Below are 23,867 nucleotides of genomic sequence, written 5' to 3' on the forward strand. Positions count from 1 at the left end.
AGCCATCCACATTCTTTGGAGAAATCGAATTCCTAATAATAAAAACCTTTTTTTATAATCAAGATAAATACAACATCATATTATGTTGTTTTAGGTTCAATTTCATGTGTTCATATCTTTACTGTTAGGGCTTTTGGTTATTAGATTTGATTAAATAATAAAAATAATTTATATTGTTTATGCATTGTATTTTGATTGTTCCCGTATTGGTAAATATGAGGGTACCTAGATATTCATATTTGAGAAGTCTTAATTTTGACTGCCTTATGTTTATAACTTTAATGGTTTATCTTTAGTACCCCATTATGTACCACTACATTTGAGGAATTCTCTTCATTAGATTGCATCTCTTGTATCGGTCTCCCAGCATAACCAGGCTCTGTAGTTATATATGCCATAATGTGTTCTTGTCTTTCTGAATGAATTTTGTATGCTCATCAATTGTATTCCTCAATTTTCAGCTTGTTTATTTTGCTCGCTATTGATTGATTTATTTATACTATTGCGCATATTTGTATATATTCAATCCATTTTTGGTAACAAAATCATTGTTATTTTCTAATATGACATGCAGCTCTAGTTGTAGATTACTAATGTCAAAATTTTCTCTCCCCCCCTCTTCTAATTAATTTGACTCTTATTAATGTATGTATTTCAACTTATGTATTATATTACATTTGTCTACATCTATGTTGACAATTTCCTCCATTTGTTTTCACCCAGACAAGGGTTAAAGGGGAGTGGTATTTCTAACCCCTCTGTAGCCAATGATTGTGTAGAGAGTTACTTTTAAACACCCACTTGTAAATACACAGCAGGTCTTAGATTACGGCACACCGCCGAAACTAGTAGGGCCAGCTGTCTCTCTGTTACCGTGCTGGTATACTTTTGGATTTTATCCTCAATAAAGTAATTTGATTCTTCTACAATTGGAACTCTTGAATCTCTTTCTTTTGCTTATATTTACGGACTACAAGGAGTCCGTTCACTCTCAAGAGCCCACAGAGCCTCTACTCCTATTGGTTCTTTACCTGCCGTTCAGTGTTTCCCCTTGTGATAGCTGAAGATTTGACCAGCGCCGGAGCGATCGGATTGGATAAGCCTCACACTCCCCCTTTCGGCATGTTCCGATGATGACGTCAGACGCCCAGAAGACTCGGGTGGCGTTTAGAGGAAGGTACGTCTAGTGTATAATTCCGCACAGGAGCTGCGGTTCACCGGGATGACGAAACCTGTGACCTGGAAGCTGCCATCACGTCTAGAGTGAAACTTACAAGTGAAGCTGACTATCAGTGGGGTGAGTGTAGAGGCTTATACCCTCTGTCCTTTCTCCTCATATCGTTTGAATGTGAATTACCTTCACTTGCGCTGAGATAAATGGACTTGTGCTTTCCATGGGGATAATACACATTATTACACTTTAACGGCAGGTTCTTGTTTTGGAGTATTTACATAGCCATCACTTTGAGTTACAGTGACTGTGAACCCTGGGGAATACTACTGTGTTAAGACATTAAATACGTAAGGGTTGTACATTATTGATGATCACACCTGAATGTGCTGATATTGGACAGCAAACTTAGTGGTAAGTGAATGATATCACATGTGCACTCACCATTAGAACTGTACTCTCTTTTGTGCAGGAGATGCACAAGTTTAGGGTTTAGTCCATCTTTAGGTTACAGCTGCATTTATAATTACTAGACATCATTATCATACTGCGTTCCTTTCTTTTGTGGTATTAGGGTGTCATGCAATTTTTTATTTTACTAATGAATCAACATTTTCACCAGAAGAGAAAGGAACATTAAAAATCAAAATATATTTATTTTGCTTGCTTTTTCTCTAATTTATCTGAAAATGTGTAGTGTCTCCACTCCCCTCACAGAGGTTAGGGTGCAATGCAGAACACTGAGATTCCCACATGCAGCACAATGATTGGTTGGTATGTAGAGCTTATTTAAATCTGTTCCTAATTGGTCACAAAAAAGGGAGATAAACAAGGCCTTAATGCAAAATAGTTATTTGGTGTGCAGATATGTTGCAATGCAGTAAATAATTTCTAACACCTAAGGGCTTTATTGTGACTTACATGTCTAACAAAAAAGCAAAGAAAGTTTATACATTTTTTTTTACAGATCAAAACAATATCTGACAGGTCAAACCAATATGATTTGTTGACAAACCAAAGCAATTAATTTGGATTAATCTTTACTTCAGTCTAATGACACTCTGTTTGCCCTTCCCCTTTAAAGTTTTAACCAACCAAAATTAAGCAACATACCACGGATTGAAGGGATTGTAAATCAGTCCTGAAAACAGGTATCACAAGCCTAACCTTGCTACATATCTCTACCTAATTTGCAGTTTGTTATAATTTCCTCAATTGACATTATGTTAACACAATGACAGTGGCAAGCCCTGTTCTTCTCCAGGCCTTAAGTTTGGATTAGATCCTTCCCAATAAGGAAAGTGAAGGAAAAAACTTGACAGTTAAAACAATTTTCAGAAAAAAAATGTGCTAAACATTATTATATTATCAGACTCTGCTAATATGTTAAAGGGATATGAAACCCATATCCCTGAGATTTTAAACAACTTTCTAATTTACTTCTATTATCAAATTTTCTTTGTTCTCTTTGTATCTTTTGTTGAATAGCAGGTATGTATGCTTAGGAGCCTGCCCATTTCTGGAGCACTATATGGCAGCAGTTTTGCAAGAATGTGATCCATTTGCTAGATGGCAGCCCTATTTTCTGTCATGTAGTGTCCCAGATGCCTACCTAGATAGTTTTCAAACAGAATATCATGGAAATTAGGCAAATTTGATAACAGAAGTAAATTGGAATCTTTTTTTTAAAATGTATGCACTGTCTGAATCACAAAATAAAAAATTTGGGTTTCATATCCCTTTAATCTATTGGAAGATTGCTGAAAAATGTTATAATTACAAGGTGTTTACTGCTCCAGGGACAAGCTTGTCTGCACTGCTGTTCACTTTTGCTATAGCTGCATTATCTATTAGAATACACTATACTTTTTATATTCATGCCTACAGCGTGCCATATAATTACAGCAGTATTGTGTAACTTTTACACAAGACCCAAATGCCTATATTATGCTTGGATAACATTATCTTCACTGCCGTGTCTGATAGCTTTATTTTTTCCTGTTGTAGAATCACTTGCTTAATGTGATAACATCATTTCTTTTCTGTATTAACATTATTCTTTAAGTGGATAACATCAGCAGAATTAGATTCTGCAGTATTATCCACGCTTCAATGTTGTTTATGAATATACTAAACATTAGCAGCCACAGATTAATCTCTGTAGTGTTAACAATCTACTAGAATCAATGATTGCCAGTAATAATATGTATTTGCTTCCTTAGTTTAGATCTGGCACAGTGCATAGCTATGTAAAAATATAATTGCTAAGTTTATGGGTGGAAATTATTTCAGTATATTTATAGTTCAAGTCGAAAAAGAAAAGAGAAGTATTCTACTGGGGTAGAGTGCCCTATGAGAACGTGCCCACCCAGGGTGTACTAGCACAGCAAGCAATTAAAATGAAGATAAACATTCAGGTATTTGATAATGCACATGTCCCTCCATTTTAGTATTATGTCTTTTTCAAATGCTTTGGACCAACCAACTATGCCCTTGGCCACCTGTCCTGCTTTGAACCCAACCACAGACCTCCCAAAGCAAGACTCCACCCCAAGCCTCCTGGTACAAATGTTGGGAGGTATGCAAGCATATCTCAAATGTTTATATAATTGCAGACCTCCCAACTGTTCCTTTTGAGAGGGATGGCCCCTAATTCTATTCCCCTGAGACAGCCATACTTCCCCATTTGCAGAATTGCCCTTGGAACTGTCTACAGACCAATCAGACACACCCAAAAAATACCCATCAACAGACTACTGCTTCTTAACTCATTACACATTGGTATGTGGCGTATCTCAATCCCTCTGGACTCTTCCGACCAGTGAGAGTGACAGCCCCTGTTCACGTGCGATTGGCCGCACTCGAGCAGGGTGCAGCGTTGCACACTAGTTGTAGTGTGCTATAAGTGTGTGTGTATATATATATATATATATATATATATATACACACACACTGTCATAACAATCATCTTTCAGGGGTTAAAAACATAGGCCATAGTTACATAGTTGATAATACTACATTTTCAGCCGCCATTAACTATTAAATGTTCCAGTTTAATTAGTGTTAAACACAAAACACATTGGATTATGGTTACTACCTGATGAGTTTGTCGTGCACTGGTAAAACAGAATATAGAAGTATGTTAGTATGTGCTCTAAACTGAAGCAGGTGGAACATTTTGGGAATTGCTCATTTTTACCCTCTTACAACTGTCAATTATCAGGAACTATCTAAACATGACCAAGCAACAGTGCAATAATGAAATACCCTGACACACATTAGATCTTTTTTTTTTTTTTTTTTTTTACTTTTAAAGCCCCATTCAGGACCCTCATTCAGAGGTATCCATGCAAAGTAGAAGATATCTGGTGATTGTCTCACCAGGGTTACCTGCTAGGTTGCTACAAAGTATGTGACTCTGAAATGGCACTTTACCTGTGTGTCTATGGGCTGGGGTTAAACAAGACAGCAGAACTGCAGCGCTACTGTAAAAAACATAAATAAAGATATTGGGTCCTCCTAGAAATATTGTTTCAACCCTGGCTATAAAGTAATTGTTGAAATAAATATTATTTTCTTAAGATTTCCCAAGTACCTTTAAAATGCTTTTTACATTAAGAATGTTTTTGATAGAGAAAAAGATCTATAATATCTGCTAATGAAAATTACTAATGGTGCTTAAAAAATGAATATGAAAAATGGGAATTAAATGTAAAATTAGTATCCATTGCAGTGTCTTCAAACCACTGCATAGTAATAATAAAAGCTGATGGGTAACATATGCTATTTGCAAGCACTTAATAAAGTATTCTTTCTTATCTTTTGGCAGAGATAAATTATATTTTAATGATGTGTCATTTTGATGCAGTTAATCTTAGTGCTCAGCTGTGGCTGGGAATGTTCCTGCGACTCTTTCTTTGTTTTCTGCAGACTGTAAATTAATTAAACATTACATTTTTTTTATTTCTGTTGTAGCAAGTGACCTGTAATTATCGTGTTTGTGTGCCTGCTTTTAGCAGTGCAGTTTACCAGATGACATGTTTTTCTACAATCTATCCGAAGATTCTGTTTTAAATTTTAATGCCCTGCTAGTGCAATCTGCTTATTTCTCACGTAAGGTTGGGTCAGTATACAATTGTAAAGGAAAGATAAACAAGATGATCAAAACTACTTGATATTTAGCTTTTTTTTTTAAATAAAATAACCATGGCATCAGCTCTAATGTTATGAATATTAATAGACATCCTAGGAACATACAGCTGATCCTAAGTTTAAAAGAAATGGCCCCAACACATCTCTGTTGCAATAGGAAATGTGTTATTTGCTTGCTCACACTGCAACTATGGCACTTCTTGTTCCCTATTGGATGCTTAAAATATGAGCAGAAAACCATAAAAGCACAAAGGGTATAAGATTTAGACCCGAGGTCCTACAGTCCCTTTCAGCCACATGCCCAGATCAGAACTGTGGTCCTGTAACTTCTCTGTCAGCCACATACCCACATTAGATAAGAATTATGGTCATGTAAGCCCTATATCAGCCACATACCCACATTGGATAAGAGTTATGGTCATGTAAGCCCTATATCAGCCACATACCCACATTAGATAAGAGTTATGGTCATGTAAGCCCTATATCAGCCACATACCCACATTAGATAAGAGTTATGGTCATGTAAGCCCTATATCAGCCACATACCCACATTAGATAAGAGTTATGGTCATGTAATCCCTATATCAGCCACATACCCACATTAGATAAGAATTGTGGTCATGTAAGCCCTATATCAGCCACATACCCACATTAGATAAGAATTGTGGTCATGTAAGCCCTATATCAGCCACATACCCACATTAGATAAGAATTGTGGTCATGTAAGCCCTATATCAGCCACATACCCACATTAGATAAGAATTGTGGTCATGTAAGCCCTAAATCAGAAACATACCCACATTAGATAAGAGTTATGGTCATGTAAGCCCTATATCAGCCACATACCCACATTAGAGCACAACTGTGGTTCTTTATGCTCTATGCCAGCCATATATCCACATCAGATCACATGTCTATAGGTCCTTTCAATCACATGCCTACATCATACCTTAGATTAGCATACCTGGTAGCTTTCCAGCATAATACATAAAGAGTAATAGTGACATGTTATAATGTTCTAGAGAATATTACTGTTGCACTATTTCTTGAAGCGAGCCATGTGCTTTTCACTCAACATAGGAATTAATCACATAGTTAAAATAAGCTCTGGAATGACAATACTCTACTGGTCCTGAAATGAACATGGCCGCCAAGCCAATTAGGAGAGTCATATGTGGTAGATGCCAGTCATCTCAGGACTGCCAGTGCATTAATGCAGAGATTAATAAAGGTCAGTAAGTTTGACTAGTTCCTAATTATTTCCATCTGAGGGAGGCAACCTTGCTGGAGCCTGTCTTCATAAGGGAGATAAAAACAAATATGCATCATTCACTGGATTGAGGATCCTATTATCAGACAGTAAACAAAGCCTATGACTGGTGTGTCAAAAAGTATGTTACTAGTCTACATAGCTTACTTCAGCTGTCCCTTATAAGATGACATTCTCTTGTGTCATTGGATATTTCATTCACTGTTTACATCAAACAAAATGAACATTCTATACACATTCTTTTTTGACAAAGGGATTAAAATACTTGACAAAAAGAGACAAACATTTTTACCTCAAATCTGTGCCAAGTTAATACATAATACAGAGGGGTTTATTTATTCCCATTTCAAAAGAGCAGTGTGTTCTGTGTCTTCAAGAAACAGGTATTTTTTCCTTTGTCTAGTCTGCAGACTTCAGCATAAAATTGTTATTTATCCTGGTTTTTGATTAGGCTTTTCTAAGAGTTTATTTTTGTCTTACATGATCTGCTGGAGTGGTAGGTTGCATTAAAGAAACACTAAAGTACAAAACATGTAACTTTCATGATTAAGATAGAGCATGCAATGTTCCAATTTAATTCTGTTATCAAAAATGTGCATAATCTTTTTACATGCATACGTTGAGACACTAGCTCCTACTGAGCATGTGCAAGAGTGCACAATATATACAAATATGCATTTTGTGATTGGCTGAAGGCTGTCACATAATACAAGGGGAAAGAAAATTTCATTAAAGGGATACTAAACCCAAATTTTTTCTTTCATTGTTCAGATACAGCATGCAATTTTAAGCAACGTCCTAATGTACTCCTATTCAGACCCTGGACAGCACTTGTTTATTGGTGCTGTCCAATCAGCAAGCATAACCCAGGTCGTGAACCAAAAATGGTCCGGCTTCTAAACTTACATTCTTGCTTTTCAAATAAAGATAGCAAGAGAATGAAGAAAAATTGATAATAGGAGTAAATTAGAAAGTTGCATAAAATTGCATGTTCTATCTGAATCATGAAAGAACAAATTTGGGTTCAGTGTCCCTTTAGCTTTGAAATTTGCCAGAAAGGAATCTACTACTCATTTCAAATTCATATTTTGCATTGAGTTTTTGTTATGTTTTTGTTGATTTTGCAATTCTACTGCATTTAATGGTCCATTAACCTGTACAGTCACAATTTTGTTATGGAACATGATCAAAACCTCTTAATAGTATACTCTCAGCTACACTCAGTCACTATACTGTTCTAATACAACATTTTATAATGCTTTTTAGTCATTCCAGACCTGTATTGTTACAGTGATACTGACAGATTTTTATTGCATACTCCCTTTGCTAGTCATTTTGAAAAGCTACCACAGCAGGCATTGTTTTTCACATTGTTTATTTGCTATTGTATTTCAAACAAAATCCTTAGCATTCCTTCTCTATGTATGAAACGCAACATTACGCAGTGGAAATACTGTTATTATGTTGCAGAGTGACATAAGGTTATAATTTTAGTGATTTAACACAAGTCCTAACATAATAAAGAAAATATATATTTTATACATATATTTTATGTATTTTGTATGATTTTCATTCATTTTGAAATTTGTATGTGTTAGAAGGGTAGAAACGGATAATGTAATCTTATTTTTTTCTTGTCTTAAAGCAGAAGGATCTATCCAGGTGAAACTTTAATAATCATATTGTTTCATAGAATAAATAGATTTCACACCTAATATATATAGATATAAGTATTCTTGCCCTATGTAGAATGTTTATTAAACCGTCATGATAATATTACAAAGCAATTTTCCTTTGTTTAATTTAGTCTGTTCAAATATAAAAACTTTTTTTTTTCTTTTATGAATTATATAGAGTATATGATTTAAAAATTTTTTTATTTACTTTTCAAATTTTATTTGTTTTCTTGGTATCCTTTGATGAAGAGTATACCCAGGCAAGGTCAGCAGAGTGCATATTTCTGGAGCACTTTTGCAGTGGTATTAACAATTGTAACGGTACCAACAGGAAAACCAAGGGTTAACACCAGGGAACAATGTTCTGCATAGGGAAGCAGCAATTCACAACCCAGCCAGTTTTCAGGTTTAAACAGAAAGACTTTTATTAAGGCTCATATGCCCAGTATTTATGCAGGTCTGACCCCCCCCAGAAGGGGGGTTGAAAGAATGTTGTACATTAGATGGAGGGAACACGCCCTTTTACATGATACAATAGAATACCTTGCTCAAGCTGATAACAATTTAAACACAAACACACACTTGGCTTTCCTTATCATCTAGGGTCTGCTCTCTGAGGTTGATTAAACAATGGACTGTGTATCAATAACATTAATGACAGTGCACAATAGCTGAGGCTAAAGCTGAACACAGTTAACTCCTTCAGTGGTGACAGAAGGGTCTGTCACATCTACATAGCACAATATACAGCCTATAGACAACCTTTCTTACGTTATAGTCCAGAAGTGGCTAGGTTTGCCACAATGCTCCCCCAGAACCAAGCCGGCATACACAGTCTGATCCCAACGGATCGGCTTGGGGATGTCCGGGGCAACAACTTTCGGCTCAAGTAAGCTACGGGGTGTTCTCCGCCATCTGCTCCAACTTGGCTCAGTACTGCCCCCACTCCAAACATGGAAGCGTCTCTTTCCGGAGGGACTGGGCTTGGGTAGTCACAGGGTTAACATCAGCGGGATCCATGGGAGCATAGGCAGAAACAAGGGGGGCCAAGTCATTTCCAAGGAGAACATCAGCAGGTAAGTCCTTCTTGACCCCCACATTCACAAGTCTAGCGCCCACTCCCCAATCCAAATGTACCCTGGCAACAGGTAGGCGGAACACAGTGCCCCCTGCTACCCTCACAGCCATAGTGTCTCCAGTGTGCTGTTTCTCAGACACCAAGTTCTCTTGAAGCAAGGTCATGGTAGCACCAGTATCCCGTAGACCACTGACCTCCTTCCCATTCACTTTAACCCGCTGCCGGTTATTCCGGTGGGCAGCTTGCACGGGGTCTGCTTCATGTAGGCTGCCCCAGCATTCTGGCGCCTCTACGTAGCGGGCCGCAGGCTGAGGATTATGTGGGATTCCGCCGGCGGGTCTTCTCCAGGACTGTGCTTGATTTGCTGCGTTTAGGGGACACTCTGGTCTTTTGTGCCCTAGTCGCTTACATCCAAAGCACCGAATAGGTTGTGAGTAGCCCCGCGAATTGAACCGGGCTCTCTGAGGGTAGTTCGTGGCCGGAGGCCGTGTGGTATAGCGGTGCGCCGGGGGCTGGTAACTGGCAGCTGCTGGGGTGACTGGGGGTCTGTACTCCACTCTAGCAGTGGGCAATCGGTATACCGCTCCCCCTGCCCCTCGTACTGCCACGGATCCGCCCGTGTGTACTGTATCCGGCACCAAATGGGAAGCTATCAGGGTTAAAGTAGCTCCCGAATCCCGAAGTCCCTGGACCTCCTTCCCCTCTACGGTCCCCAGCTGGCGGTGATGTTGCCAGTTATCGGAGGCCCGGACCGACATCACCTCATGCAGAATTCCCAGGGGTTCCTCGTCTTGGGTGCTCAACACCTCATGAGCGGCTGGCTCCGTTTGGTAATGGTGAGCAGCCGCCCTTGGGGCCTGGTTCTGTCTGACCTGGTTCCAAGCTTGTCTACTCCGATTTTGGGTGCACTCACGTGCCATATGTCCCCACTGCTTGCAGGTGTGGCATTGTATATTCGCCCGTCCGTTGTTAGGCTGTAGTCCATGGTGCCTCCTGGCATCAAAATGCTGGTCTGCTAATCTGGCTGCTTCGGTTAAGGTGAGAGGTTTTCGATCTCTCACCCATTCTTGGGCTTCTGGGGACAAGCCGTTAAAGAATTGCTCCAACAGCATCAGTTGTCGCAATTCTTCCATGGTGGTAGCTTGGCTGGCCTGTATCCACCCTTGAGATGCTTGATCCAGCTTGTGGGCCCACTCTGCATGTGAATCTCTTTCTGGCTTGCGCAGGCCTCTAAACTTGCGCCGGTATGCCTCTGAGGTAATGGCATATCTTTCCAAGATCGCTCTCTTCACTTTAGCGTAATCCTTGCTGTCCTCCCTGGGTACAGCGCGATACGCTTCCGCTGCTCTACCGGCTAGCTTGCCTGCTAGCACCGGCACCCATACGGACTGCTCCAAATCATGTAACTCACACAGTCTCTCAAAATCCTGTAAATACCCATCGATCTCATCCTTCTCCTCACAAAACATTTTAAATGCATGGTATGGGATTTTGGGTCTTACTGGGTTGCTGAGTGCATCCAAAATGGATTCTGCTCGGGAGGATGCATTCCGCGGACTGTGTGCCATCACGTACTCCTGCACATCTGCCATTACCACGGATAGCATATCCCATGGTACAGGTTGGGGTAAAAATTCCAGCCTGGTCCTCATTTCCCTCTGGTATAGGGTCTCCTCCATGGCTGCTGGAGGCGTAGCGCTGCGAGCTCTGTCTCCCTCCATCAGCTCAGCCATTAATATAGCCTTGGGTTTGCTGCTGCCTATCTTTCCCCTGGCTTCTAGCAGTTCCTTTAACGTTTGTCTCTTTAGCTTAGAATAATCCATCTCCATTCCCTTTGGTCCCTGGTACTCCTTCCATCTTAGTCAGTATTGTAGTAATCCCCCTCTTCCTGAGGTTACTGGCTTGTGTAGTTGCTCTTCTGGGCGATAAGGTTCATCCCGTCGCTGCCACCAATTGTAACGGTACCAACAGGAAAACCAAGGGTTAACACCAGGGAACAATGTTCTGCATAGGGAAGCAGCAATTCACAACCCAGCCAGTTTTCAGGTTTAAACAGAAAGACTTTTATTAAGGCTCATATGCCCAGTATTTATGCAGGTCTGACCCCCCCCAGAAGGGGGGTTGAAAGAATGTTGTACATTAGATGGAGGGAACACGCCCTTTTACATGATACAATAGAATACCTTGCTCAAGCTGATAACAATTTAAACACAAACACACACTTGGCTTTCCTTATCATCTAGGGTCTGCTCTCTGAGGTTGATTAAACAATGGACTGTGTATCAATAACATTAATGACAGTGCACAATAGCTGAGGCTAAAGCTGAACACAGTTAACTCCTTCAGTGGTGACAGAAGTGTCTGTCACATCTACATAGCACAATATACAGCCTATAGACAACCTTTCTTACGTTATAGTCCAGAAGTGGCTAGGTTTGCCACAACAATATTATACATTGTGTAAATACTGCTATAATCTAGTACTCATTAGTGTTTAACATTCGGCTAGATTACGAGTTTGGCCATTGAGCGTTGAATGGCCGGGAACGCATATTACGAGTCGCGCCAGTATAGCTTTACCGCAAGCATTTTAGCCTGTAATGCAACGTCCATTCTGCGCTCCAAAAAATAACGTTTGAGTGCGGGATTTTCCATAGCGCCGTATTACAGGTTGTGCGATCCGACTAAAATGCTTGCGTTACAGCCTATACCGACACAATTCATTCCGCAATCTGAGAGCAGTAGTTATGGATTTTGCGAAACAAATTTTTTTCACAAAACTCATAACTAAAATGTTGCATAGTACACTAACACCCAAAAACTACCTATTAACCCCTAAACCGCCGCCCTCCCGCATTGCAAACACTGAATTAAATTTATTAACCCCTAATCTGCTGCCCACCCACATCGTGACTATTAAATAAACCTATTAACCCCTAATCTGCTGTCCCCCGACATCGCCGACACTAAATAAACCTATTAACCCCTAAACCGCTGGCCCACACATCGCCAACATTATAATAAAGTATTAACTCCTAAACCTCCAGCTCCCCACTTTGTAACTACTAAACTAAACCTATTAACCCCTAAACCTCCAGCCCCCCACATCGTAACTACTAAATTAAACCTATTAACCCCTAGGCCCCCCACATTGCAAAGCACTAAATTAAACTATTAACCCCTTAACCTAACACCCCCCCCTAACTATCTAAAAATAAATAAAAACTTACCTGTGAAATAAAAAAAAAACCCAAGTTTAAACTATAAATTAACCTAACATAACTATTCTAATAAAATAAAATAAAACTAACAATTAAAAACCTTAATTAAACATTTTAAAAACCTACCACTACGAAAAAAAAATAAAAAACTCTAAGATTACAAAAAATAATAAACTAAATTATCAAAAATAAAAACAATTACACCTAACCTAATAGCCCTATAAAATTAAAAAGCCCCCCCAAATGAAAACACCACCTAACCTACAATAAACTACCAATAGCCCTTAAAAGGGCATTTTGTAGGGCATTGCCCTAAGTTAAACAGCTCTTTTACCTTTAATTACTAAGTCTCCCCCTAAAAGTAAACCCCCCAAAACCTAACTCTAAAAAATTCTAAGATACCCACTGCCCCTAAAGGGGCATTTGTATGGGCATTGCCCTTAAAAGGGCATTCTGCTCTTTTACTGCCTTTGAAAGGGCATTCAGCTCTTTTACAAGCCCAAAGCCCTAATCTTAAAAAAAAACACCCCCAAAAATTAAAAATAAACCTAACACTAACCCCATAAAATCTACTGATGGTTCCTGATGTCTGGACATCCATCTTCATCCTGGAGGCGAGAAGTCTTCATCTAGGCTGCGACATCGTCATCCATCTCGGGGACGTCTTCTATCTTCATCCCGGCGGTGCTGAGCGGAGCTATCCTGGAGGGCGATGACATCCTGCACGGAGCGTCCTCTTCATACGATCACCGCTGTACACTAAAGTTGAATGCAAGGTACCCATTTCAAAATGGCGTACCTTGCATTCCTATTGGCTGATTTTATTCTTCAAATTCAAATCAGCCAAAAGGATGAGAGCTTCTGAAATCCTATTGGCTGTTCAAATCAGCCAATAGGATGAGAGCTTCTGAAATCCTATTGGCTGTTCAATTCAGCCGAAGGATTTCAGTAGTTCTTATCCTATTGGCTGTTTTGAACAGTCATTAGGTTTTGAGAAGCTCTCATCCTATTGGCTGATTTGAGTTTTTATTTACACCCTGTTCCAAATTATTATGCAAATTCTATTTCAGTGTCACAAAGATTAAATATTTTTTTTTTCAGTTTAACTCATGGTTGGCATTGTGTCTCAGGGCTCTTTTGATCACTGAAAACAATCTCGGACACCTGTGATAATTAGATTGCCAGGTGAGCCCAATTAAAGGAAAACTACTAAAGGAGGGTGTTCCACATTATTAAGCAGAGCACCATTTTCAAGCAATATGGGGAAGAAAAAGGATCTCTCTGCTGCCGAAAAGAGTGAAATAGTTCAATGCCTTGGACGAGGTATGAAAACATTAGATATTTCATGAAAACTTAAGCGTGATCATCGCACTATTAAGAGATTTGTGGCTGATTCAGAGCACAGACAGGTTCGTGCAGATAAAGGCACATTGAGGAAGATCTCTGCCAGATCCATGCATCGGATCAAGAGAGCAGCTGCTAAAATACCATTACATAGCAGCAAACAGATATTTGAAGCTGCTGGTGCCTCTGGAGTCCCACGGACATCAAGGTGTAGAGTCCTCCAGAGTCTTGCAACTGTAGATAAACCTTCCATTTGGCCACCACTAACCAATGCTCACAAGCAGAAACGGCTGCATTGGGCAGAAAAATACATAAAGACTAATTTTCAAACAGTCCTGTTCACCGATGAGTGCCGTGCAACCCTGGATGGTCCAGAATGATGGAGTAGTGAATCGTTGGTGGACAGCCACCCTGTTCCAACAAGGCTGCAACGTCAGCAAGCTGTGGAGGAGTCATGTTTTGGGCCGGAATCATGGGAAGAGAGCTGGTCGGCCCCTTTAGATGACCTCTGCAAAGTATGTGGAGTTCCTGACTGACCACTTCCTTTCCTGGTACAGGAACCTGGTACAGGAACTATGCTTTCCGTAATAAAATCATCTTCATGCATGATAATGCACCATCTCATGCTGCAAAGAATACATCTGCATCAATGGCTGCTATGGGGATAAAAGGAGAGAAAGTCATGGTGTTGCCTCCATCCTCTCCTGACCTCAATCCTATTGAGAACCTTTGGAGCATCCTCAAGCAAAAGATCTATAAGGGTGGGAGGCAGTTTACATCCAAACAGCAGCGTTGGGAGGCTATTCTGACATCTTGCAAACAAATTCAAGCAGAAACTGTCCAAAAACTCACAAGTTCAATGGATGCAAGACTTATGAAGCTGCTATCAAATAAGGGGTCCTATGTTAAAATGGAACGTGACCTTTTAAAATGTTTAAAAAGTTAAAAAGTTGTTCAAAGTTTGATTGAAATAGCTTTTGATTTCAGTAAATATGCTGGTTCTTTACAACCTATAAAGTGTTTTGAAACTTACTGTGCGTAATAATTTGAAACAGTGCATTGTAAGTTTTTTATTTTGAAAAAAAATACTGTTATCATTAGGAGGTTTGTTCAATAAAGTTTGAATTGTACTCTTAATAGTTGATAACATGAAAATTATGCTGACTGTTGTTTACATCAATTATTTAGGTAAATGAGAAAGATATCATTGGCATAATAATTTGGAACAGGGTGTATTTAACGATAGTTATATTGTAATTTTAATTTAAAGTTAGGGGGGTTTAGGGGTTAATAGTTAATTTAGTGTTTTACGATGTGGGGCTGGCGGTTTAGGGGTTTATAGGTTTAGTTTAGTTTAGTAGTTAAGATGTGGGGGGCTGGAGGTTACGGGTTAATAGGTTTAGTTTATTAGTTATGATGTGGGGGGCTGGAGGTTTAGGGGTTAATAGGTTAATTTTGGTGTCAGTAATGTCAGGGGGTGGTGGATTAAGGGTTAATAACTTTTATTAGTGTCGGCGATGTCGGGGAGCGGCGGAATAGGGGTGTTTAGACTAGGGGTTAATGTTAGGGTGTTAGGTTTAAATGTAATTTTCTTTTCCCCATAGACATCAATGGGGTTCCGTTACGACGATCTCCATTCCGCGATCGCAGGTGTTCATTGTTTTTCTAACACTTTCTCCCCATTAATGTGTATGGGGGAAAGCGTGCACGAGTACGTAAACTCAGCCCTTGGCTTTTGTGCGGTATGGAGCTTAACGCACCATAACGCACAGCACAAGGAGGTTTTACAGTAAATCGTAATGGCAGCAATATGGAGAGTGCAATAACGCAACATTTTTGGCATTATTTTCGCACCCTGTTTAGCGCAAAACTCGTAATCTAGGTAATTGTTTGTTATGGTTTTCTTTGGAAAAAATAAACTAGCCAGTAACATTTATTGGAGCTGCATCTCCTTTCTTCTGTATTTAATGTTTGAATTTTAAATAAAGTTGGATAAAAAAGTGTGTAACATTGTCAAAAGCACCGCTGCAAAACTGCTGCTATATAGTGCTCTTGACACGTGCACTCTCCTGAGCCTTTCTAGGTATGTCCTTACCAAAGGATACCAAGAGAATGAGGCAAGCTTTCATGGCCCCTAAATGTACTAATCTTAAACATTTATGACTTTTTATTTCCGTTTCCTTCCATACATTACCGTAGAGATTTTATTTTCAGAGATAGCATTTAACGTACATAATAATTGTTATTTTTTTATTATTGTAATGCAAATAGAATTTGAAATGTCTACACTGATTGATATTGTATACTGCATTCCAATTATACTATATAGAGACCAATCCTGCAGGTGCAAAACACTGTAGGATTATGATTATGCAGCTTATTAATACTAAAGGACCCCTTGTATAAACAAAGAGCTATACATTTCTAGTCATATAATATAGGTATAAGTCATAAAATATCCTCTCAGTCATCTTATACAGTATTTCTGCATAAACAGCAAGTAAGATACTATACTGAGAATGAATGTATGAACTCTTCTTAAGCGTGTGGGCTGGCAGAAGTAAGAGATGTTAGGTAGGAGTTGTAAAGTGTGCACTGCATAGATCCAGCTCTTTCTTATGCTGCTACAGAACAAACACAAACTATAATATATGATGCATATGAACAGGTGAAAGAATGATGGGGCACATATTATATTTTGCATCTTATGTGCAGCCCATAGGATTGCTATTGTCCTTCTTTTACCCTAGTTAATAATTAATACCATGTACCATACCTTCACAAGCTACTGGTAAAAAAAGCAGCCATATAAAATTGAATTCTGTCTCTTTTATTTACAGGACATGTGCTAGTAGTGAAACTGAAAGTGAGGCAGGGGATTATATGGACCAGCAATATGATGACCTGAACAATAAAATGAACTCCATGACAGATCCAACAGGATTCCTGAGAATGGTTAGCAGAAACAATACATTCAACAGGTAGCATGTTTTTTTATATATATATATATATGTTTCATGTTTTGAGTCATCAAGTTATAAACCTTATTCTCTCACTAAAATCTGAAACTTCACTTGGTTGGTAGACTAGGTCCATAAAACTCATGTTTTAATTATAAGTTTAAAGGGGCATTCTAGTAAAACAATGTCAATGTTGTTACATCATTTTATTTTTAAACTAATACCAAATAAAGAAATGGCTGGGGAGTCAATAAATAATGATCATTCTTATGTATGCTCCAATCACTAGTTGCATCCTCAGCTGGAATGGCAAGGAGGTGTTTTAGGAACTTGGTTTTCATTATTTGCAGGAGTTATATTCCCAATCAATTAATTTGAAAATAAAAACAAAATATAACATTTTATTTTTACATTAGAGTGTCCCTTTAAGTTTCTTACTGTAAATTCTATGTGGATTCCAGTCAAGCTTTTCCATGTATCCATCATCACAATTTTGTTCACTATATAACCATTCAATCTATAACTTTAAATCATGGTTTCCTTTTCAAATATTTTACTTTTCTAAGAAATATTGTTAGATTATGAAAAATGTACCAGCATGGAGAGAATTCACACAAATACTCTTTGAGGGTTTTTGGGGGCATTACAGGGAGTGCAGAATTATTAGGCAAATGAGTATTTTGACCACATCATCCTCTTTATGCATGTTGTCTTACTCCAAGCTGTATAGGCTCGAAAGCCTACTACCAATTAAGCATATTAGATGATGTGCATCTCTGTAATGAGAAGGGGTGTGGTCTAATGACATCAACACCCTATATCAGGTGTGAATAATTATTAGGCAACTTCCTTTCCTTTGGCAAAATTGGTCAAAAGAAGGACTTGACAGGCTCAGAAAAGTCAAAAATAGTGAGATATCTTGCAGAGGGATGTAGCACTCTTAAAATTGCAAAGCTTCTGAAGCGTGATCATCGAACAATTAAGCGTTTCATTCAAAATAGTCAACAGGGTCGCAAGAAGCGTGTGGAAAAACCAAGGCGCAAAATAACTGCCCATGAACTGAGAAAAGTCAAGCGTGCAGCTGCCAAGATGCCACTTGCCACCAGTTTGGCCATATTTCAGAGCTGCAACATCACTGGAGTGCCCAAAAGCACAAGGTGTGCAATACTCAGAGACATGGCCAAGGTAAGAAAGGCTGAAAGACGACCACCACTGAACAAGACACACAAGCTGAAACGTCAAGACTGGGCCAAGAAATATCTCAAGACTGATTTTTCTAAGGTTTTATGGACTGATGAAATGAGAGTGAGTCTTGATGGGCCAGATGGATGGGCCCGTGGCTGGATTGGTAAAGGGCAGAGAGCTCCAGTCCGACTCAGATGCCAGCAAGGTGGAGGTGGAGTACTGGTTTGGGCTGGTATCATCAAAGATGAGCTTGTGGGGCCTTTTCGGGTTGAGGATGGAGTCAAGCTCAACTCCCAGTCCTACTGCCAATTTCTGGAAGACACCTTCTTCAAGCAGTGGTACAGGAAGAAGTCTGCATCCTTCAAGAAAAACATGATTTTCATGCAGGACAATGCTCCATCACACGCGTCCAAGTACTCCACAGCGTGGCTGGCAACAAAAAGGGTATAAAAGAAGAAAATCTAATGACATGGCCTCCTTGTTCACCTGATCTGAACCCCATTGAGAACCTGTGGTCCATCATCAAATGTGAGATCAAAACACTGACAGAATCCATGGATGGCAGGCTTTTGAGTGTCCTTGCAAAGAAAGGTGGCTATATTGGTCACTGATTTGTTTTTGTTTTGTTTTTGAATGTCAGAAATGTATATTTGTGAATGTTGAGATGTTATATTGGTTTCACTGGTAAAAATAAATAATTGAAATGGGTATATATTTGTTTTTGTTAAGTTGCCTAATAATTATGCACAGTAATAGTCACCTGCACACACAGATGTCCCCCTAAAATAGCTAAAACTAAAAACAAACTAAAAACTACTTCCAAAAATATTCAGCTTTGATATTAATGAGTTTTTTGGGTTCATTGAGAACATGGTTGTTGTTCAATAATAAAATTAATCCTCAAAAATACAACTTGCCTAATATTTCTGCACTCCCTGTATATTGTAATGTGGGTGTCTCCTTGACATCCAGTGCCCAGTATATTGAAATTGTTTTTCTAAAGTTCTTTGAGGGACCTTGCAATACTAATGAGACTTCTTAGATAATCTCAGCAGACCAGAAAACTTTAGAGAATCAGTTCCTGGGCCCTCATGTACTAAAATGCGAGCGGACAAGCTTCTCAACTTAAGAAGTTGTCCGCTAGCCTTCACTACATACGGGCAGCATCCATATGTTACATTACATGCTTAAGTGAGCGTGTAAAGCCCACCCTTCTCTCGCAGGACCAATTGCATAAGAAAAGGGACTGTTAATTACTGAGATTGAGCAAACTCTTGGTGATTTCTCCTCGTCACCTCAGAGGTGGTGTAGACTGTAAGAAGCAGCGTGTAATGGCCGCTGCTTCTTACATTGCGGTAAGCAAGGGCTCCAGAGCAGCTTTCACTGCTTAGTACATAGAGCCCTTGGTCTCAATTAGAAGATGCAGCTACTAATAAAGTCCATGCATACATAAAGTACCAAGGTAATTGTCGTATAGAAAAATATATTTTAAAAAGTTTGAATTGAATAACAGAAAAAACAGAGGGCTAGTTTCCATTGAGGTGGTAAACTTTGGAAATTGGTGGTAAAAACATTTATCTCTATAAAGTCTATGTAGCATTTTTATGTTACCACCAGTTTACTTAACCATCTCAATGGAAACTAGACCTAGTATGTAAGCATTGTTCTTCCAAATCATAATTTAGGAATTTTACATGTTAGAAAAGCAGTCAAAACTGTTGATCAAATGGTTGAGAATTAGCGGAAACAAAAATAAGTTGGCCAAGCTTAATCTTGCATTTTTACTAACTTAAAGGGACAGTCTAGTCCAAAATAAACTTTCATGATTCAGATAGGGCATGTAATTTTAAACAATTTTCCAATTTACTTTAATCACCAATTTTGCTTTGTTTTCTTGGTATTCTTAGTTGAAAGCTTAACCTAGGAGGTTCATATGCTAATTTCTTAGACCTTGAAGGCCGCCTCTTAAGAAGGCATTTTAACAGGTTTTTCACCACTAGAGGGTGTTAGTTCATGAATTTCATATAGATAACACTGTGCTCATGCACGTGAAGTTACCTGTGAGCTATCACTGATTGGCTAAACTGCAAGTCTGTCAAAAGAACTGAAAAAAGGGGCAGTTTGCAGAGGCTCAGATACAAGATAATCACATAGGTAAAAAATATATAAATATAACTGTGTTGGTTATGCAAAACTGGGGAATGGGTAAAAAGGGATTATCTATCTTCTAAAACAATAACAATTCTGGTGTAGACTGTCCCTTTAACAAAATTACTTAGTCTATGCATTTAGTTGATGCTCAAAAAATGCCAAGCTGCTGTTTGTCTATTATTGACATTAAAGGGACATGAAACCTAAAATGTTTCTTTAATGTTCAGCTAGAGAATGCATTTGTAAACAACTTTCTAATTTATTTCTATTATAAAAAATTCCTTTGTTCTCTTTGTATCTTTTCTTGAAAAAAGCTCAGGAGCATGAAGTATACACGTCTGGAGCACTATATGGCAGCAGTTTTGTAAGAATGTTGTCCATTTGCAAGAGCACCAGATGGCAGCACTATTTCCTGCCATTTAGTGCTTCAGACCCTTCCTAGGTATCTCTTCAACAAAGAATACCATGGGAACAAATCAAATTTGATAGAAAAGTAAATTGGAAACGTTTTTAAAATTGTATTACAAAAGAATATGTGTGGTTTAATATCCCTTTCAGAGCAAAGTGTCCAAGGAAAGGTGCATATAAATCCCTGTATACCCAGTGTTCAAGAGTCTAGGGGCTCGATGATATATTGTTCGCCAGCTCAAACCTTATTTTCTCGCTGACACTCGCCGGGCTGCCCCGGTGCAATGATCGTAAAAAAGGGGCAGTCCCTGCGAGTTGCGAGATGGCTCCTATTAAAAGTAATGGAGCTCGCTGGATAGGGAAACTTCGCTCCTTAGTGCGACGTTAGCAGAGAGCAGGGGGAGCACTTTAAAATTAAAATATAGCCAATATAACTCACATTACGCTGCTTTCTGCTTATAGCATCTTACATTCGCCTATATGTTCGTATGCATTTGTTTTTCTATTGGGGTTATAAGTGTTCGTATTGTTTTGACAAAAGCTCGCCACCTTTTAGTTGGCGAGAAAAAACTGTGATATCTGCAGTGCGAAAATCTTTATAGAATTACGCTGGGATTAGTGAGACATTTTCATATACTCCCATGGAACGCCCATGTTCAGCCCATTTTACAAAAACACAACAATTACGCTTTACATTTTTTATTTATAAATTCAAATTTCTGTTTGATTTTTGCACATTTGCACTACAATTACAATTTACGCTGTGAATATTTAATTTGATTTATTCCTGTGTAAATTACATACTAATTTTACGTTTTTGTTAACATATGATTTTTGGTGAAGAATTTTGTTACGATTTTTGATGCACCTTAACAATACAATTTTTCCCTGCTTATTTTTGTGTGAATGATTCAAATATTTGTTTTGTATAATGTTTAAAATACGAATTTTGTTGTGCACATTTCATATGAAAATGCAGTATACACCCCTTAGCGAGACACCCTGTTTTCAGGGTAAAAAATGGCTTTAGATCATTTCACAAGGGAAATAGAAGGACTGGTGAGCATTCTTTAATAATCACGCCAGCCCAGAGAGCTTTCAATCATCGAGCCCTAGGTCTAATGGAATAGGCAGCTGAGAGTGGGAAAAATATCAGTGGCATGCTGCTCACTTAAGTAGTATAGTGTTTTTGGGGCTGAAGAAGTATTGGTACTAGTTGAAAAGATCATTGCCTTTAAAATGAACACAGCTTTAATGTGTCAGTGGGGTTTCTACATTGTATGGACATAATGTAGACCAAACATGATATCTAGAAATTGTTTTGTTTTTCCTATAATCATTATGTATGTACCTATGGGACTGTAAATAGTATTAAACATTGATGTAGTATTAATCTATGCGCCTCTAACCTCTGACTGGCTTGTAGTATTGCTTCAATCCAGGTAAAGGTTAGAAGACAAAATCCCAGTTTGTAATAATGCCAAGCTGCTTGGTTAAAATGGAACAACTGCAAGCTCTAGATATCAAATTCCCTTTAAAATATCTTTGCAAAAGCATTTTATTTCAAAAGTATATAAAAGTGCCAAGTTGTAAGAAATTCTTGTAGACATGGCTAAATCTTCATGATTCAAGGTCTGTGAAGTTTGGCAAAAATGTCAAGAACTAGCTTTTCCTGAGATACATCAAGAAAGACAATTCAGTTCAATCTTACCAAATAGTGATTAGCCATGTAGATGGAATGATATCTATAAAGTCTGCAGGTAATGTAAGATTAATATTAAAAAATATAACTAATGACAACACCTTGAACAAAAGTCATAACTCTATGTATAGTTAATTTTACTTAGATAAGTTGTCTCATTTTTGTGCTGCAACAATATTTTGTTCAGAAACTTTAAAGGAACAGTCAACACCAGAATTTTTGTTGTTTAAAAAGAAAGATAATCCCTTTATTACCCATTCCCCCTTTTTTGCATAACCAACACAGTTATAATAATACACGTTTTACCTCTGTAATTATCTTGTATCTAAGCTTCTGCTGACTGCCCCCTTATTTCAGTTCTTTTGACAGACATGCAGTTTAGCCAATCAGTGCTCACTCCTAGGTCACTTTATGTGCATGAGCTCAATGTTATCTATATGAAACATGTGAACTAATGCCCTCTAGTGGTCAAAATGTATTCAGATTAGAGGCAGTCTTCAAGGTCTAAGAAATTAGCATATGAACCTCCTAGTTTTAGCTTTCAACTAAGAATACCAAGAGAACAAAGGAAAATTGGTGATAAAAGTAAATTGGGAAGTTGTTTAAAATTGCATGCCCTATTTAAAACATGAAAGTTTTTTTTGGACTTGACTGTCCCTTTAATTCCCCATATCTCAACTTCTGCTTAGGCATTTTGAACTCACCATGAATTGTGCAAACAAGTCTCAATAATTACATGAATTAACTTACAAAGAAAGCTGTATAGCACATTTTTCAAAAGAAAACTCCATAAATACAAAACTCAAATTTGTATTAGTTCATGTGTATATTGTGGCGTTACAATATTGTACCGACAGAAGAAAAATGTGACACTGTCCTTTTAATAACTGCTTATAAAGTGGTTGTATACCAAAAAGAGAAGACCCCCCCACCCCTTCCTCTGCATATAAAAAGACTCTTTACACAAACAGGAACAAGCTGGAGTATGTATACATCAGTATACTTCTAAAACTTTGGGCTTGGTTAGGAGTCTGAAAATCAGCATAATGTTATTTAAAAATAAGCAAAACTATACATTAAAAAACAAAAACCCTGTATAGGCTATATAAATGGATCATCTAGAAAACGTTTATGCAAATAAAAATCTAGTGTTAAATGTCCCTTTTAATTTATAGAATTTAAATACTTCTGCAGAATAAGCAAGTAGTCACCATTTTTAATACACTACTGTATTTACTTTATATATTTTTTCTTTCATGATTCCGATGAGCATGCCATTTTAAGAAACTTTCTAATTTACTCCTATTAGCAATTTTCTTTGTTCTCATGGTATCTTTATTTAAAAAGGCAGGAATGTAAGCTTAGGAGCCAGCCCATCTTTAGTAGAGCACTTGGGTAGTGCTTGCTGATTGGTGTCTAAATGTAGCCACCAATCAGCAAGCGCTATCCAGGGTGCTGAACGAAAAATGGGCCAGCTTGTAAGCTTTACATTCCTGCTTTTTTAGATTCCAAGAGAACGAAGAAAAATTGCTAATAGGAGTAAATCAGA

The 23,867-nt window shown here is 38.3% G+C and overlaps 1 protein-coding gene across 1 annotated transcript in view; it reads left to right on the plus strand.

Moving 5' to 3' along the window:
* Nucleotides 1-23,867, plus strand: part of TTC28 (tetratricopeptide repeat domain 28) — a 951,873-nt gene that overhangs the window by 773,053 nt on the left and 154,953 nt on the right. The window contains exon 13 of the mRNA XM_053702081.1: nt 16,753-16,893. Within this exon, the coding sequence (XP_053558056.1) occupies nt 16,753-16,893 (141 nt within the window). The remainder of the gene's footprint in view (nt 1-16,752; nt 16,894-23,867) is intronic.

This window comes from Bombina bombina, chromosome 2 (genome assembly GCF_027579735.1).
Source record: "Bombina bombina isolate aBomBom1 chromosome 2, aBomBom1.pri, whole genome shotgun sequence".
Classification (NCBI taxonomy): domain Eukaryota; kingdom Metazoa; phylum Chordata; class Amphibia; order Anura; family Bombinatoridae; genus Bombina; species Bombina bombina.